We start from the raw sequence: 19,323 nt of genomic DNA on the forward strand, positions 1-19,323 counted from the left end.
CTATCTCTCAAAAAGTCCACATAGATGCCCTAACTATGTCATATATATATATATAATAGGGCAAGTGGGTGATCCCCTTTAATTAGCTATATATTAGACATAATTATCACACGATTGCTTGGTAGAATCTGCAAATAGTAGATATATGAAATTTAATCTGACAAGTTCAGTGGAATAGAAGAAGAGGGAATGGAATAGAAGCCGGATTTTCGGATTCTGAGATACTAAATCACTATTTTAATCTTGTAGGAATTTCTCACCTGAATATAATTTTGAGCTTATGTCTTGGAAATTGGTTCAGGTCCACTTACCAAATAATTATTCAAACGAAGACCACAGAAAAAAAATACTATATATTTGTCTTGATTTGCAATGGATGGAGGAAAACTCTCATGGGATCAATGTGATTAATGCGATACTAATAAAATCAACTTAATTTGGTATCCCAGTGAACTGCTGATTTGGTGGTTTCTTGAGATTCCTCAATTTGGATTAAACTAGAAAAAAACTTGATTATCGTACAAAGTCTTGAACTCAAAAATCAATTTTCATGACTTGGGGTTTTCTTGGTAATTGCTCTATTAAGAGCTTTGCCATTAGGAGTTCCCCTGTGAGCCAACGGGTCGTCGCAAGACACACTTTCTCCTTTAAAGTCACCAGAAAAAGCGGCTTATCCTTCGGAGACAGACCCCTTCTCAGGAAGCATATATTGCCTTCAAATTAAGTGAAAACTAATTCATTGTCAACTTGCTAGCTCTCTCTCTTTCAGTTTCACTCGTTTTCTGAATCCGCTCTAGTTAGGTTTTACTATTCGCAGATTGGAGCTCTCTCTCTTCTTCCTTTTAGAAAGCAGCTCTCTACTTTTGCATTTCTGGGTTTCGTTTGTTTTGGTTTATAGTTCATTAATTCTTACTGTAAGCTCTTTCTGCCACAAAATTTTAAGCTTGGAGCTTGTGGATTGAAGAGGAAGAGAGAAAGACATGGATGATAGAAATGATGTTGATAAGATAGACGAAGTGATGTTGCCAGGGTTTAGGTTTCACCCAACGGATGAGGAGCTTGTTGGGTTTTATCTGAAGAGGAAGATTCAACAGCGGCCTCTCTCGATCGAACCTATTATTATAAAGCAACTAGACATCTACAAATACGATCCATGGGATCTTCCAAGTAAGAAAAACTACGGTATATATTATGGTATATATGCCTAGTTTTATGCCCAAAACTATCTAGTTGCTCATGTTTTAGTTTCTTGATGCAGAGTTGGCAACTACTGGAGAAAAGGAGTGGTATTTCTACTGCCCAAGGGACAGAAAATATAGAAATAGCGCAAGGCCGAATAGGGTTACAGTAGCTGGGTTTTGGAAAGCCACGGGAACCGATAGGCCTATATACTCCTCAGAAGGGAACAAGTGCATAGGCTTGAAGAAATCCCTTGTTTTCTACAAAGGTAGAGCTGCCAAAGGGATCAAAACCGATTGGATGATGCATGAGTTTCGGTTGCCTTCTCTCACTGACTCCGTACAGGCCCGGAGATTCATCGACAAAGCTATTCCTGCCAATGTAAAGTATTTAATTTCCACGTATATAATATATAAATAATTAATAACATGGCATTTGGGATGAGTTTTGTATTCTAGATCATGACAGCAATTTCGTAATATTCAGTATTTGATGATTGTATCAATCTTTGGACTTGCAGGACTCATGGGCAATATGCAGGATATTCAAGAAAACCAATTCCACAGCACAAAGGGCTCTTTCGCATTCTTGGGTTTCTCCATTACCTGAACCTTCTGCTTTTTCTTTACTTGCCAAAGGCTCACAAACTAGTAGTCATGAAGACATGCCACTCACTACAGAAACCAGCTCAGGCATCCAGTTGAACTATAACAATCATGAGATACAAGCTTATCAAAAAAATCATGAGATACAACATTCATCTGTTACTTTCTCTCCTTCAGATTTTTCCACCTACAAGCCAATGAATAATAATGATAATAATCCATTGCCAAGCAAGCCCTCTCAGCTTCCCATTTCAAACGGAGACCTGACAGGGAATTTTTTCTTTTCACCCCTTGAGACATTAGCTCCTGCAGCAAAATGCACGGTTGACGTTTCTTCAGTGCTGTTAAACATGTCTTCCTCAATGTTTGGAGATTTTGGTGATAATCATAAGGTGGCCACTGAGAGTAGCACAAACTTTGCTGGACCTCAAGAACATTGGAATGGCTTCTCATTAACTTGTTTGCCACAAGTAACGCAAGTGAATGCTGGTGATAATGCATCAATAAAGAATCCGCACGCGACGCATTTCGATGATCAGTGGGAGACAGTTCGTTCCATTGGATTTCCCTTCAGTTTGCCTGTGAGTGTAGGTGATGCTTGGAAGCCAAACTTGCTTTGGGATTCTTCCTCATGTACTAGTGAGAAGTCCACAAGTTTTGCCACAGCTAATTGCCACAGCTACTAGTTTTTTTGTTGGGAAAAAAAAAAAAGAAAAGAAATTATTTCATTTACATTAACACAGAATTTTGTTGCCTAACTTAGAGCATTTTCAGAATTTGTTTCAAAATCTGAACCCAGCATTTTCAAGCATTTTAGATTACCATTTGGATGTCATTTTGAGTGCCACTGATTTGGAATTTTTAAAATTAATAATTTTTTTTTATATAATTTGTAGTTTTTGGTCGTTTTCAAAAATGTTAAATCTTTTAGTTTAAAAGTGTATATATATATATATATATATATATAAAGATGAAAGTAATTTTAATAGATAAAGGCTAAATAACGAAAAAAAATCCAAGACTTGTATTTTTTATTTAAGACAAAAATTTTAATTTTTATTAATTTAATTCTCATAATAATTGATTATTGTACTAAAAAGTTATTTAAGTTGATTTTTTACATTATAAAAATATTTCCTTTAATGAGAAATATAAAACTCATTAAGGAAACGTTTTAGGTTTTAACCAATATGTCATATATATTAGCAATTTTATGTCAAATAACTTAATTATTAAAATTAAAAATAAATTTAAAAGTTTAGGATACAAGTAACAAAATTAAAGTTCTAATTAAAATGCATTTTATTTAATTAATATATTAAATATGTAATAATAATGGGCCAAAACGTTTAAATCCCCTCAACTCAAGTTCAAGTGTTATGTAGGCCCAGACTACAATCAACCAAAAGTCCACCATTGACCCACTGCACCAGCATTTATATCTGAATGCCCCAACAGCTGAGTTTGACTTGGCTTAGTATTGAACCGAGTGGTTGGTGTGATTTTTTGTGTTTTAATTTTCCAATTAATTTTTTCAGATACATTAGGCGCATATTTTATTTAATTTATACATTTAAAAATTACTTTTAAAATATTAATTATAAAAATCAAACTTCGAGAAACATATACAATCTTATTTATTTGCATCTTGGAGGATATGTTACTCATATTATTACAATTAATTCACCACTTTAATATTATTATCCCTTCCCTTTGTGTCTTCTGCTCCAAGCAATAAAGGATTTACTTGCTCTATAAAACGCCTGAAATGAAACCATAAAAATATCCTACTCTGGAAAATGGAGAAGCCACGAAGTGAAGTTGTGTTGTATGGGACATGGGCTAGTGCTTACTGCACAAGGGTGCAATTGGCCTTGAAACTCAAGGGCATAGCCTACGAATATGTGGAGGAGGATCTAACAAACAAGAGCGAGTCCCTACTTCACTACAACCCTGTCCACAAGAAGGTTCCTGTATTGGTGCACAAGGGGAAGCCCATAGCTGAATCGCTTGTAATTCTAGAGTATATTGACGATTGCTGGAACAACTCTCCCAATCTGCTGCCCCTGGATCCTTACCAAAGAGCCAAAGTTCGTTTTTGGGCCAATTTTTATGATCAGAAGGTAGTCTAGTTCTCTCACTTACATAAAGTGTCCTTTTTTTTTTTAATTTCCTAACTCCCTATGTTATAAGATTATTAATCATAATTCTAATGAAGTGTTATGTTTGATGTTAGATCATACCAAGCTCATATGCCGTTGTCTTGTCCAAGGGCAAAGAGCAAGAGAACGCCATTAAAGAGTTCAACGAATTGCTTACTGTGCTTGAAGAAGGCATAGAGAAGGATTTCTCAACAAAATTTCCTTTCAATGGTGAGAGAGAGGCCTTGGGATTTCTTGACATAGTTGTAGGTGCACATGCTTGCAACTATCGAGCTCTTGAAGAGGCTGTCGCTGTGGTTGTTGAGCCAAAAGAGCACCCAGCTTTTCTCTCCTGGGTGACTAAACTGAAGGAGTACCCTTTGATGAAGGAAACGCTCCCTCCACATGACAAACTGGCTGCCAGAATGAGGGAAAGGTTTTCCCTGGCCCCTAAGAGGAATATAGCAACTCTATAATTACGATTCTACCTTATGGCAATCTACCATTACGTGTAACGGTGTGTTTAGAAATGTGTGGATTGCTTAAAAATAAGTGCGGTGTGCTTAAGAACTTATATGGAGTATGAATACTACACATATACATGTATATCCTCCCTCTCCTCCTTGTGTTTTACTGTTCATTATACGTGTTATTCCTCTCCTTCCCAGTTGAGTGATATCCAAATTCCAACATTCAGGCCATCCACACATCCGCCTGATCCGAAGATGACTATCGAAATGTAATTCCATGGATAAGCAATAAATCTCCTTCTTTTCCTCTTTCTTTTACGCCGCAAAGATAAATAAAAGAAGAAAAATTAGCTAGGGGGGATTCAAACCGCATTACCCTAGACAAGTCAGCAGCTAATCAAGATAAAGACATCAGGGGGAGGAGAAAACCAAAATAGTCAGACCTCACTCAATAGAGAGAACTAAATAAATCAAAGCATCAAGCAACGAAACAGTCTCTCACCTGACGAATACAGTAATGCTAACCTCTCGCTAATTGTAAGCAACGCCGACAATCAAGAAGAATCACCGCCGCCAGGAGATGTCTGGAAATGTCTCCTGACAGCATAAGGCCCACCACTAAGGAGATAGATTCTAGGATGATCAACCTGTAACCACCATTCCAAGCTAATTGAAGATTACGCCTAAAAGCACACAACTCAGCCGGTAAAATGAAACCTATTTCCGGTTCAAAAGAACAATCCAATATGGCAATAACCATCGACCCACATCATCCCGAAAAACATCAACGCCACTTTCAGGACCTGGAATATTAAAAACATTAACTTACGCCCACCCAGGAGGAGAAATTTCCCAACCAAACAGAGAGAAATAGAGCTTGGACATACTGGTTAGAGCGATGAGAGAAGGCCAAACTAAAGATGGATTCAACAAATATAGCTAGAGAAATGTGAGCGCCCTCAATGACATCCTTAGGGCGTCATTTCCACAGCTCTATGTCATGAAACAAATGGAAAAAATGCATTCCAACTCAAACCAGAAAATGAAAGATTTGCACAGTAATAATGTTTTCTTCAAATCCAAGTATCACCCACTAGATAATCGTTCCAGAATGAATACTAAAGAAGGATCCCCCCAACCAAAACGGGCAAAGATACCGTGCCCAAGAGCATGTAACATCGACTCTACATTAAAACTACACAGCCGGAGTTATTCATATAGCAAGATTGGCGAGCACTATTCTTGAATAGTTGATTAGAGAATAAAACACAGCCATTGAGGACAGGATGTATCCAAACCCAACCAAAACTTAACACAAAGCATCAAGGTGAGGCTCTTCAAACAGAACCCGGCAACTAGACTTAACAGGAATGCATACCATCCCAATAGGGATTCCGTAGTTAATACTCGCTACTATCCGAAATTGAAAGGGGAACATCATAGATAAGATCCTTTAAATCTGAAGGATGATTGAGTAGCATTCCAAAATAAATCACAAGTTCTTCCCTAGGCTTCAGCGTGCCCATCCTAGTGCTAAATGCAAATTACACTTTTTAAACTCCAAATGAGAACCAAAATAATAATCAACTGACACTAATATTCACATTGAATATGCAAGCTCATCAAGATAACCCAACAATCCAATATAATTTGTAATAAAACCAGTAATTGCAGTAACCAAGTAATCTGTCATTACAGGTAACATGTCAACCACGAATGAGTTCAAGAGAACATCAAAACATGAATAATAAAACGGAACAAAATTGCAGAATAATTTGTAGACAACTTACAAAATAGATGATTAGAAAACACAGTTCACAAGAGCCCGAACAAAATTCAAATTGGAATACCCTCAATACTTTCCACAACTCACTAAAATTGGCTATTTCGACAAATCATCCAAGTCATTAGAAATTTCAATCTCAAGTTCTAGAGGATTGCTTTTCCTTAGCCTTCTGAATCTTCAAGACCTTTTTCACAATCTTTTGTTCTTCAACCAAAAAGGCCCGAATAATCCTGTCCAGTAGGATTCAATTAAAACATTCAATACAACAAAATAAAAGCAAGAATTTCTAAATCCAAAAGAGTTGCATAAAAACAAACCTTTCTCTGACAGCACCACCAGACAACACACCACCATAAGCCCGGTTCACAGTTCTCCTATTTCTTGACAATCTAGACCTCTTATATTCAGCAGGTCTCAAGTGAGGAATCTGTCGATACCAATATTCATTATCAAGGTTTTTTTTTTTTTTTTTTTTGGGGGGGGGGGGGGACTTCCAAATGCGTGAATACCAAACAACTCTCCAGACTTAAACAATTAAATAGAAAATATAAAGCACAACCATTTCCAAGTTCCGGCATTCAAATTGATTCGACTCCACGACAACAATTCAACAGTTCAGATTTAGGTGCATCTTTGTAAAATGGCAATCAACAAGTCTAAAAAACACACTTAAATTCCCTTAAAAGTTAAAACTCCACATTTAATATATTCCAATATACACCAGCAAGCATAACAAGTGCAAATCCATAGGCCTTCAATTGCAATTTTGTCTTTTGTTGGAAGACTTGGTTCATACAATAACTTTTCAACAATAGTTAAATTCTCAGAGAAATATCTTATGCTTCTTAATATTGCCTTCTCATATATAGCGATCTCAGCTATATCTTTTAAATGAAACAAGAAGCAGTTATTTGACTTATTTATTAATTAATTCCAAGTAACCTGCTGGGAATTTGGGATTTAAGCAAGTAATACCTCTAATAATTCTAGAATGAATACAAATAATTCAAAACAAAACACAAGTGGCCTGCTTTGATGATCTCATAATGACCTGTGACCTGGACCTAGAAAGGATCATTGGAATGATACCGCCATCCTACAACTCATATCATTGACTAGGAGAGTACATTTTGAAATTCAAATATTCAATTATAGTTAATATTAGCAACCAAAACCCCATTAGCTACTCATTATTATTTCATTTCCTCAAAATATCTAATATAATCAGTGTTTCCTATGTACCTAATAAAAGTCCAGAAAACAAGTTGGACAATTTGGGAACACTGTGCGCATCATTTGGCACACATTGCAGAATGCAAGATATATATATGTTTCAATACCATAACACCAACCGCTCAAATATTTGAAACTACTGTTAGTCCTGACATTTCTGAAGATTCACACACACATATATACACATACGCCAACAAGATGTTAATCATTGTTTACTCAGGCAGGCAAGGTGTAAACAAACATTGCTGAAATTCTAACATAACCACAATTTCTAAACCAAAAAATATATATACATATATATACCCCTTGAATCCTCTTGCCAGTAACAGGGCACTTAGGACCACTTGCCCTCTTCTTTGTGGTCTGGTACACCAACTTTCCTCCTATTCACATCCATACCCAATTCAGAAAGTTACAAATACACAATCATCTATAAAGCATCAGATCCAAAATACTTATTTTGAATCCACAAACATATCCATACAAAAAATGAGAGAGTGTGAGAGATCAACCAGGTGTTTTGACGACCCGGTGCTGGTTCGATTTGGTGGCATAACTGTGCCGCTTCCGATAAGTAAGTCGCTGAACCATTTTTTAACACCTTTCTATCTCTTTCACCTAGGGTTTTGAATGTGGGGGCTGCTGGCTAAAGCAGAGAGTAAGCTTGCAGTAGAGACAATATATAAAAGGGGGATTTGCTAAGATTGTCGCCCTAGATCCTACGGTTTTAGTTTGATAGAAAGGAACGGTGCAGATTTAGGGCCAAATGCTTGGATTCGCGAAAACGGTGACACAGTTTGGGCCTGGTGGATTTCGAAGTGAGGGATTTGGCCCAATTACATTATCATACTTGTCCTCTACTTGCAAATTACAGTTCACCCCTTTCAATTTATTTAATTTTTCTAAAGAAAAAGCCATGTAAGAAAATATATTTGTTTTTTTAAGTAAAAATAAATTTTATTTATTGACCAAATAGCATTGCATATTTCTTCAATTTTTTTAATGAATTCAATTATTTAAAGTGCTTCAATCACTTAATGGGTTAAAGTTTTGGAGCCAAATTAGATTAATTATTATAAATTTGAATATAAATATCATTTTTAAATCAAATCAATACTTGAGTTTCTTTGCATTTTTTAATTAAATGAATATGTTAAATTTTAATTTTTAAACCATTTTAACATCACTTTTGCTCGTCTTCTAATTGAGTTCTCCTTTTTTTTATATAAAAAAGAAAAGAGTCAAGATTTGAACTTACAATTTTTTGCACACTAACCATTGCATATGCTTTTTGGGATAGACTTTAACTAAAAGGAAACGTGCTTGAAAAAGAGAGAAAATTTTGTTTCCATTAACTTTGGCTTTGGGAAGCATGTGTAACGTGACACTATCTTTACATGTATATGTTGATATATAATATAGACCTTTATGAAAAGCATTTATCTACTGACTACTCACGATGTCAGCATGGGAAGAGCAAAAATGAGGGTTCTACATAAACTTTTCTATTACAGAAGTTAATTTTGTCTAATTTTTCATGACACCATATCAATTGATCTCTTGTTAGTTTGGACATGTTTAGAACTCTAGAAACCAGTTTCAGTTCCACCTGAGCCATGAACAACGTGTGAATATGATGCACTCCATCTTCTTGTTGCCTCTTGAACCTCTTCACTATGCAATTTCCACTTCTCAATATGTCTTTAAGCTTTTTATCCTTCTGCATCACATCAAAATTAACGGTTACTATAGTTTCAAGAATCAACTTAAGATCAAAACAAAATTTAGATACTAGAGACTCTACCTTTTGAAAATCGGTTCGAATATCTGTCAACAGCTCTAAATCTACAAGGTCTTGGAGATTAATATGGGTTTGTTGATGACCCTGTAAGATCAGACTGCTTTCGTCTTTATCAGCACGAAGGAATTCCCAGAAATCCCGCATTGATTGTTCAATGGTTTCTATTAGCATTTGGCTTGTGATTGCATCTTCTTTTTCATCTCCTTTTTCCCCCTTGCCCTTGAAACTATCATCTGCAATTCAATTACAGTGAGTTGAATATAAAATATAATGGCTCAAATAGTTGATTTTTCGATAGTCTTCACCTCTAACTTGAGGAACTTGAAGAAGACCGCGAAGGACACATCTGCTCTGGATATAATTCTGGACCCTGGGACCTTGAAACCGCTCATTCTCAAGAAATCTTTGTATCAGGACTTGAAATAGCTGAAACTCACCCGCCACTTGATTATATTGATGGGATCCTTGAGAGTCGTACTTTTGCAGTTCTTGGGCTTTCCAGTATTGCCAGTGGAGTATTTCCCAGGAAAGGCAAAGCTGTCCAACATATATGGTGTCAAAATCACTATGCATATCTGCAAAGATTTTTTTCATCGGATTAACTACGGCAGTCCCTTTGCATGACCACAAGTTCTGGGAAAGAAGAGAGATAATTGCTGGAACCGAAGATTTCCGAGCTGTCTGAAACTGAACTGTGTCTTTCATCTGCAGTAAGCCTAGAGATAAAGCATAAAGCCTATGAGTATGAACTGTTCATTGGCTTATTGCATGTCTTTTAAGGTTGCTTTGTACAAAAGAAGAGAAATCTATTGAGCTTAGGTTGTTTAAGAACAACAAGAGAAATCTATTTATCTTAGCAGATCTGAGGGACAAAGAAAAATGGTGGGGCTCTCTAGCAATAAATACTAGGATATGGACTTCCAGCATACAGAATTTCATGAGTGGAAAGAAGGTTGGTAGCTTTTTAGGTTAAAAAATGATAGTAATAAAGAGGATGGAGACACACCACACAATATAATTGTCAGAAAATATTTCTTCAGAGAAAAAAAATCTGCAGCATAATCAGCTGGGCTAAACAATGGAGTATTCTAGTCTTATGGTCTTTATTATGGAAACTTGATAAGAAAATTAACAATAAAAAAGGTTCTTAATCCTATTGTCATACAAGTAAAAAATAAATCCTGTTTGAACTATAAATCAGAGACATCAAGCAGAAAGCTTAGATGGTGAACTCACCAAGCGCATGCATGGTCTGGAAGTTCAAGACGTCCAATTTTCGCATTTTGTCCACGTAGCTCTTGTAAATCTTTCGAATCCCCTCCAAGAGATCTTTGCGCTCAAGCTTCTGGTCTCCAACCTTCATTGGCCTTAGCTCTTGCACCGTCTTCTGAGTCTCCAATTCTTCAGATTCTGATTCTTCGAGAATAGTTGGAAGACCCCCAGTTCTTGCTAGTTTCAGCTCCATTTTTAGCTGTTCTATTACGTCATGTTGATCAAACATGTAATCTGTATCGCTTTGAACATGTGAATCTAAGGGCTTTTGCCCTTGGACGCTAGATTCTTCAAATTTCGGTTCTGCCTTTTCATGGATTAACCCTTGCTCTTCTTCTTTGTCATCAAGGTTGCTTAAATGCTCTTTAGGCAATATTTCCTCATCCAATAAATTTGAATTCTGTTTCTGGGGTTGTAGTTCTATATATTCATCATCAGAATCACTGGATTGGTCTCTCATTGAAATAGCTTCCATTTCTGTATTATGTTCTGCCCTCTCCTCATCCACCAACACACAAATTTCAGGCCCAACTCCTTCGATGGAAACTGCTTCTGCTTCTCTAATATGTTCCATCTTCTTCTCATCAATGAACACAAAACTTTCGCATTCAAATACTTCCCTGACAGTTCCATTAACAGAAAGTTCAGAGCTCTGGTCTAAAGCATCCATCTCTTGCTTATTATAACTGTTTTCCTCGGTGGATGTTTCTTGTTCTGGCTTCTCTAAAGCCTTTTCAACGACCAAACTTTTGACAGAGTTCTCTGTTTTCTCCGCATCCAAGTCTTGATTTCCAAAACCTTTGTCGACAGTGACTCCATCATTGGAACTTAACTCTTTTTCCTCAGAATTCTTCTCCCCAATCAATGTTTCTTGTTCCTGTTTCTCCTCTAAAGCCTCATCAGTTGCGAAATTTTTGAAAAATGCCCCTGCTTTCTCTGTTTTATCCGCTGCCTCTGAATCTAATTCAACTTCCTGAAAATCCTCGTGAGTGGAGCGTCCATTATCAGCAGTTGGAGTATTAACAATTGCATCATTATTTGAATCAAGGAACAGTTCATGGACAGTGAAGCTCAAGGTTATTGGTTCATCCACGAATCCACGTATGCCTTTCCCAGACAAGAACTCACATTTATTAGTGCTAGCCAACAAGGCACCCTCCATAACAACAGAATTCTCCCCTTCAACATCGCTTTTTTCCATCTCTGAATCCTGAAAACAACTTGAACCAAATTGATCATCTTCTTGTTGATAATCAACCTCATTGGAATCGGATTCAAATTTGTAAAGATTCTTTCTGTTCTGAAATCTGCCAGAAAACGAAACAAGCCATTAATGTTAACTTGTTCAGTAATCACAAAACATAAAAAGGAACCACCAACCCAAGATAAGCAAATCAATAATACCTGAAGATGTGTCTGAACAATGATCCAAACAGATAAAAAGTGTAGCTGCAGACAAAACCCCAGAAAAAACTAACGACCTTGTATATATTATTATACGCAAAATCGTTTACAAAACCTGTAGAATTAAGAAAATGAAACTGGGTTTTGATAGCATAGACAAATCTAGTACCCATGAGCAGAATCTCTCTCTCCCTCGTTATCTCATATTCTAAGCAAAGTTAAAAGAATGGCAAGTGAAAATTCACCATGAAAAAAGCATATGTGACAGTGGAGTCTCCACTTGTAGCAAGAGGAATATGCGGAGACAAATTTAGGCATCTGTGTGCGTGAGCAAATTGGCAAGCTTGATTGGAGGAGATTGAGATTCAACTTCAAGTCGGGGGAGAAAGCAACGTTTGTAAGGAAAGAAACAAGTGGAATGCAGATGGGAAATTTCTTGAATTTTTGGGTCCGACTTTTTTCCAAGAAAGATTTGCCTGATGTTTACACAATTGGAATTGACACGTTTCTGGGAAACGTGTCGTTAATAAAGCTGCGAATGAGAAAAACAATTTTAAAAATATATTAATTAAAAAAAATTTAAAAATAAAATTTTAAGTATAAAAATATTAACGTTAAAAAAAATTATAAAAATATTAAAATAATAAAATAATTTTTTTTAAATCTAAAATGATATATATTTTTTAAAAAAACAGCTAAGCAGAGACTCAGAGAGTGGGAATTTTGAGAGTCGAAATCTTATAGATGTGGGGCTGCTTTTTATTTCTTTGGTACTTATGGCAGGGAAAAGCCTCTTGACATTTTTTAAAAAATAAAATTTAAAAATGCTAGGCATGTGCAGACGTTGAAAACTACCCGACTATGGTAATCAATGCAAAGAAAAATCCAAGATCAGTTTCAGTTCAGGATTTTTATAGGGCCCCTTCGGATTGTGGAAGTCTACCATGGCCCTGCCTAGTCCACTGAATTTTAATATCTTCATATATATATATATATTGAAAAAGCTACCAATCTTCTTGGATTCGAGGGAACCTCTACCCTTCAGTGGAGTGGGGCTTAAAAAAATCAAATACATAATTATAGACGACAACACTTTCTTTAGAAACTTATGGTTTATTAATTATTCTTTTTTTCCTTCAATTGATGAAGCAGAAAACAAGCATATGGATTTGGTTATCGACTTATATGGATTTGGCTATCGACTATCTAACTACTAATTTTCTTCTATTAAGCATAGTTGTTTTTTATGTTGGCTTGATTAAATAACCTCAGGCTTTATTTTGGCAAAAAACTCAAATCCATGGAACTATTATACCGAAAGCAACATGAAAGGTAACTAATGATTTTAATTGATTATTCTCAACAAATAATTCTAGTTAATTGTCAATGAAATAGTCTAGATCATAAAATAATTTTTTAATAAATTTTTAATTATTATAATTCTTTTAATTTTAATATATATATGTATATATTATCATAAAATTTTATTCAGCCGTCAACAATTGACAAACATAAAAATAAATTCCCTTTCAACTCAAATAATCAAAATTTATATAAATGTATAGTCCTGAATCAATCATCTTAATATATTTAATATGATATATAGCAATGCAATACCTTGTTTAACATCTAAAACTGGCAATTCTGTATAATAATAATTATATTATAATAAGTAAACAACATCTTACTTGTTTTAAATTAAAAAAAAAAAAAATCTTGCTTACCACGCAACCATTCTTTCAATTTCAATAATCACATCATTAACATTCACTGCCGGCCTTCACCTTTCGTGGTCTGAAAGGCTCCGAGTGGATGTCATTTTACAACATCACATTAATGCCGATTAGAATTAATCATCACACCACTGAATATATGATCATCATTTATCTCATTTAAGTTATTATTGTACTATAATTATAAATAATAAGGCGATGTTTCACTTGTGAAATTTATCTTTTGGAATGATTTGAGGGACAGAAAATTAAATGGACATAATCACATAAAATATAGTGCTGTTTATAGATGTTCAAAATACTAATAAATTGGACTATGATAATCATTGATAATGCGCTATTTAAGAGAAATTATTCAGTAACGCATATAATTCACTCTTTCTTAATTTAAGAAATAATAAATAATTAAAAAATTATGTCTATAGAGAATATTATTTTATTAAAATATTATGATTTAAAATTTTTTATGAAATTTTGAGAGATATCTTTTTTTCTTATTTGAGTAAATAAAATATTCTTTAATAGTCAAAACATTATTTTATTAGGTGTAATTGAGTTGATGGATAGTGTAACTAGTTTATAATAAATTTTTAATTTGAAAATGATGAATAACGTAAATATAAATGCCTGTTTGTTTTATTTTTTTTGGTGTAATATATTTTTTTTAGTGTTAAGAAAAGAAATGGAGGAGGAACATATATTATTTTAATTGTATTTTTAATTATTTTAAAAGAAATATATTTATTTAATTTAATTACAAAATCAGATATAAATACAGAAAAATACCCTCCAATTCCAAATGCTAAAAAAAGAAGAAACTTGGGGTTGATAAAGAGGCCAATCAAACCAATCAAGACAATGTCCAATTACATGTGATGGGCTTAGAGAAAGCCCAATTTATGCAGCGAAAATTCTCACTGGCTCTCTCAAAGGCGCCGTTCCTTCGCAATCCAAGAACTGCAAAAATTTTTCTAACCCCAAATCAATGGAACACGAAGAAGAAGAAACCAAAAAATGGGCATGCAGAAGATGCGGCCACGTCGGCCTAGATGAATCCGACGGCTTCTATTACTGCCAGGAGTGCGGTGCCCAGGCCGACGACATCATCTTGACCGGCGTCGCCGACGAGGACTTCATCGACAAGGCCGGCGACGGTGGTGCCCTCTACAGCGCCCGCTACACCCGCCATTCCCAGCGCACCAGCACCATCAAAGCCGACCCATCTTCCCAAGCCTGGTTCCGCTACACCCAAGAGGAAGACGATATAAACGCTACAAACGTCAAGGTCAAGAGAGAGGAGCACGATGATTACTATTATAGCAATCAGTATATGGACGGGTTGGGACCCATGGAGCCTGAGGATTTCGGGTCGGGTGCGATCAGGAAGTTGAGCTACGAGGATTATTACAACGAGGTGAGGATTAGGTATGTGATGGGGATGCAGTGGATGATTCAGTTGCAGTGTGAGGCTCTGGTCGACAAGTTTAATGCGAGCCCTTTGATCTGTGGGGTGGCTGGGACTGTGTGGTTAAGGTACTTGGCTGGAACTGGGGTTTTTAAGGATGCCTGGGCCGATGAAGTGTTGCTGGAATCCGAGACAAAAACACTAGGTGAAGAAACTACCCAAACATTGTACTTGTTTCTGCTCATTGCTTTCATGTTTTTTCATGCTATTGGGGTTTCCTATGGATTGTTAAATACACAATCTTTCTACGCTGTTGGTTTTAGAAGAATCATATGGTTGCAGTGGTAAAATCGCTAATGACATATGTTAAAATTTTTATTATCTCAAGCACTTGTCATGATAGTGAATTGTCATTCCATGTATGTACTTTTGTTGGATGCTTTGCTGATTTGAGTATGCAGAAATCTTGTTTATTGCCTTTTCTACTAGGCCCAGAGTTTTTATGTATACCTTACTGAGTTACTGTATTGTGTGTGTTGGACAGACATTTTTATGTGCTTAAATGTTAGGTTCCTGCTCTCCCATACTTGTTTACATATTAAAGTCTTCCGCATTTTAAGTTTTTGGCCTTTGACTTCTAGGAAAACCAGAACACTCGAAAATTCATTCCCGTCACAGAAATGAACCTCACAATACATATGGTCAGCGTGCAGTGATGATATGGTTTAAGCATTTGAGGAAGAAAATACCATTATATTGTTCACTGGCTATTTCATTTTTGGCTTGTCATGTTGCTAGGGAAGCAATTTTGCCAACAGACATAATGAAGTGGTCAATTGAAGGAAAACTTCCATATTTTGTTGCTCATGTTGAAATTGAAAAGCGCCTTGAGCGTTCTTCACCAGCTTGTCCCATCAGTTCAACCTTAATGTTTAGGCCTTCTCAAACAGTTCCGATACAGAAGTTGGAATCAATGGCAGCGACCATTGCTGAGTCCATAGGCTTGCATTTACCTCCAGTGAACTTCTATGAAATAGCTTCTTGCTATCTCAAGAAGCTGTCTCTTCCAGTCGATAAGATTCTTCCACAGGCATGCCGCATATATGAGTGGTCAATGCCCCCAGATTTATGGTTATCAACAAATGAGCTGAGGCTTCCTACAGGTGTCTGTGTAATGTCAATACTGATTGTAACTATAAGAATTCTGTATAACTTGAATGGTTTTGGAGCATGGGAAAGAAGTTTGTCTAGTAGCAATTGCTCTACTTCCAGTTCTCATTATGGAGGTAGATTAGACTCCACATTTAGTTCTGAAATACAGGAAGATGCTGAAAAAGTTTCTGGTTGTCCCCTGCACATGGTGAATAATTCGGGTGAAAAAATCATGAGAAATCCATCATGCCTTCAGAAGTCTGAGTTGGATTCTGCAGAGCTGTTGCACCACCTAGAAGCATCATATGATGAGATTGGTGATACCTATGGTATTTACTTGGAAGTTTTAATGTCTGCTTTATAGTTTAAAAATCTATGCTCTGGGAAAGTTTTTGTGCCTGTAATCTCCTCGCCTCCTCATTTTCCTATTTTGCTCTTGCAGAATTTACAAAGGATTTACCATCATATCTCCAATACTGTAAGGATGTGGTATTTGCTGGAGCAGGACCATCACATATGGATCATCTTGAGGAAGAGAAGTTAATAGAAAAGTTATGGGATTTCTATAAGAATGAAAAGGTAATTCTAATTCATCTGATGAAAGTATATAAACTATTTTTCAGATTTATATTCATGTTGAAAATTTGTGCCATATTGGAGAAATCCAGACAAGTGAAGTCTTTGTCTAAAGTACATTTTTGAATACTTTTATGCTTCTAGCCTTTTAGTCATCTAAATATTACTTTCTATTGGTTATTATCTCAGTGTTCTTGGAATTTTGCACCCTTGGAGTATAAAATGAAAGTGACACTGCAGTCTTTATGCTTTAATTATATATTAAAAATAGAAGTTATCAATACCTTAAAAATATGGAACTAAGAAAAAAATCGGCTGCAACTATCATGAGGATGGAATTGCTTGTCTCATGTGTTAATATAATATCTTGGTTTGCGAGTGAAATTGCATGCTGACATTATTTCTTTGATTTGCACAATATTAGAATTTAAAATACCTATATGCTAAGAATATATCAATTACTATATTGGAGTCCTCCTAATATTTTGATAGACTAGATGTAACAAAAAGCTATCTTTAATGATCTTCACTTTCATAGCTGATAGCTCCACTACTTGACGGATTTTAAGGTGATTTAGCTCAAATGTCAAATGTGTCTCTGCAAGCATGTAATTGGTACAATCACCTGCATCTGCATTCTGTCAAGTTCATCAGATGAAGAGTCTTGGAGATGCAGAAAAAGATTGGGGGAAATGAAGAATAAGAATAAATTGAAAAAAAAAAATTGCATGTTACCATGCTAGACTGAAGTATTGGATAATGCTATAAGGTTGTTAGATGGTTAATGACGTGACTATAAATCTAATATTAGTTTGCTATCTTATAAATATCTGCTGCTTCATCTGATTATAACTGTCTTGTGATTTAATACAAGATGCTCTGAAATTTAGTACTTTCGGATGTTCCATACTTTTCTCGAAACTAAGGTTGAGAAGGATTTTACTTTATCAAATCCAGCCTAGTAGGTTCTGTTTTGGTGGGATTTTCTTCTGGAAAATGGATGCAAATGCCAAATGTGCTTGTGCTTAGTTGTTGTCAAGAATCGAGATGGCACGTGGCAAAGATTGATGTTTTATGTTAACTTGTTCAGATTTTGTTGATATCAGGATTCTGAGCTGGCAGAAGAGCATGAGGTCCAAAGTAGTAGTGGCTTTAACCAGAAGAGATCAAGGAATGATGATGAATGTGTCAAAAGTCAGTCAGAAAAGAAGAAAATTAGAGAAGGATGGTATGATTGTCCATCTGCTGATACCAGCACTGTCGATTCTGATGGTAGTCCACAGCAGAGTCATGATAATGATCGTTTCTCCAATAATTCAGAGGGAGATCAAAATCTGGAACACAGAAGTGAAAATTCAGAAGAGACACTCAAAGACACGGCCATTAAACGGTTGAAATTAGACATGGAGGAGAATAGGTTCTATTACATTCCACCAAGAGTCAACCTCAGGAGATTTGATTACCTTCATTATGCAAGGAAGAAAGATGATGGTGCCTTTACGTATGTTGCCCATGCAGATTATTACATTTTGCTTCGCTCTTGTGCTAGGGTGACTCAGGTTGATATCCGAATTATGCATATTGGGGTATTGAGTTTTGAGAGGAGACTGGCTTGGTTGGAAAAAAGAATTGACCACTGTTTGCATTTGACGCCTTCTAGCATTACTTGCGAGTTCTGCAGAGACGTGCCTGATCATTCTAAGGATGATCTAACTGGACTTTCAAATTTGAATTTGTGAACTGCATCATTCATCGTCATCATAATTATCATATTTTTTTGGCTGAGGCCCTTGATACTGCGTTGTGTGTGCCCTACTGCTATTTTCGGTCAAAGAAAGGTTCACACACAACAAAAACATGTCTTTTCCAAGGTTTGTTAGATGTTAATATGTATAGTGGTTCTGGATAACTTTCACATCCCTAGTTGTCTATGGATTTATGTGAAGGTGAGGCTTCCGTGGAGGTGAATGAACGGAACTGTTTTGCATAGCTGGTTAATTTGACTCCAAAGTTGGTTCCCAGGGCTTTCTATAAATGTTGTATCCCTATGCTATTATAAACACTGAATATGCAATCTCGATGGTGTTACCATCTCACTGAAATGGTAAAGGTAGGTACCTAAAATTACAAAATCTAAATTCAAATTTAATTAATATTTTCAATCGTTAAATCCAAGTAGAACTTAATTATCTAAATCTTTTTTAAATCTAATTAAAAATATACTTAAATCTATTTAATTTTATATATTTTAATTAATAATTTAAATAAAAATAGTTATTTATTAATTATTTATATTTAAAAAATTTAATAATTTTGTAAAATATTATAATTTTATTTATTTAAAATATAATTTATAAAATTTTGTAAATATGATTATAAAAATATATTTTATATTTAATTAATTATTTATATAAACAATATCAGATAAAAAATATTTAATATATAAAATTTAAATTTAATTATATATTATTTAAATTTATCATATCAAAATTTGATTAGGTTAAATATTTTTAAATATTGATCTACCGACTATCCTTGTGTTGATTTCACCCGTTATTACCTTAAT

The 19,323-nt window shown here is 35.3% G+C and overlaps 5 protein-coding genes across 5 annotated transcripts; 3 read left to right on the forward strand and 2 right to left on the reverse strand.

Moving 5' to 3' along the window:
- The first annotated feature begins 634 nt into the window (after window positions 1-634).
- Window positions 635-2,544, forward strand: LOC110635211 (protein FEZ-like). Its single transcript, XM_021784458.2, has 3 exons — window positions 635-1,167; window positions 1,259-1,560; window positions 1,700-2,544. Exons 1-3 carry the CDS (start codon window positions 981-983, stop codon window positions 2,468-2,470), a joined length of 1,260 nt encoding a protein of 419 aa, XP_021640150.2. The 5' UTR covers window positions 635-980; the 3' UTR covers window positions 2,471-2,544.
- A 1,002-nt stretch (window positions 2,545-3,546) lies between these two features.
- On the forward strand, window positions 3,547-4,503 carry LOC110635216 (glutathione S-transferase U10-like). The gene is made up of 2 exons (XM_021784464.2): window positions 3,547-3,907; window positions 4,021-4,503. The coding sequence occupies exons 1-2, from the start codon at window positions 3,584-3,586 to the stop codon at window positions 4,399-4,401; spliced, it is 705 nt and encodes a 234-aa protein (XP_021640156.2). The 5' UTR covers window positions 3,547-3,583; the 3' UTR covers window positions 4,402-4,503.
- Window positions 4,504-6,023: 1,520 nt separating this feature from the next.
- Window positions 6,024-8,122, reverse strand: LOC110635218 (60S ribosomal protein L34). The gene is made up of 4 exons (XM_021784466.2): window positions 7,927-8,122; window positions 7,718-7,797; window positions 6,499-6,608; window positions 6,024-6,411 (listed from the first exon to the last, which is right to left on the reverse strand). Exons 1-4 carry the CDS (start codon window positions 8,003-8,005, stop codon window positions 6,318-6,320), a joined length of 363 nt encoding a protein of 120 aa, XP_021640158.1. The 5' UTR covers window positions 8,006-8,122; the 3' UTR covers window positions 6,024-6,317.
- A 615-nt stretch (window positions 8,123-8,737) lies between these two features.
- LOC110635232 (uncharacterized) lies at window positions 8,738-12,335 on the reverse strand. The gene is made up of 5 exons (XM_021784480.2): window positions 11,892-12,335; window positions 10,452-11,794; window positions 9,521-9,931; window positions 9,219-9,448; window positions 8,738-9,134 (listed from the first exon to the last, which is right to left on the reverse strand). The coding sequence occupies exons 1-5, from the start codon at window positions 12,062-12,064 to the stop codon at window positions 8,877-8,879; spliced, it is 2,415 nt and encodes an 804-aa protein (XP_021640172.2). The 5' UTR covers window positions 12,065-12,335; the 3' UTR covers window positions 8,738-8,876.
- A 2,135-nt stretch (window positions 12,336-14,470) lies between these two features.
- Window positions 14,471-18,792, forward strand: LOC110635170 (TATA box-binding protein-associated factor RNA polymerase I subunit B). Its single transcript, XM_021784397.2, has 4 exons — window positions 14,471-15,234; window positions 15,671-16,510; window positions 16,624-16,760; window positions 17,864-18,792. The coding sequence occupies exons 1-4, from the start codon at window positions 14,610-14,612 to the stop codon at window positions 18,494-18,496; spliced, it is 2,235 nt and encodes a 744-aa protein (XP_021640089.2). The 5' UTR covers window positions 14,471-14,609; the 3' UTR covers window positions 18,497-18,792.
- The last annotated feature ends 531 nt before the right edge of the window (window positions 18,793-19,323 follow it).

This window comes from Hevea brasiliensis, chromosome 9, assembly GCF_030052815.1.
Source record: "Hevea brasiliensis isolate MT/VB/25A 57/8 chromosome 9, ASM3005281v1, whole genome shotgun sequence".
In the NCBI taxonomy this organism is placed as follows: Eukaryota; Viridiplantae; Streptophyta; class Magnoliopsida; order Malpighiales; family Euphorbiaceae; genus Hevea; species Hevea brasiliensis.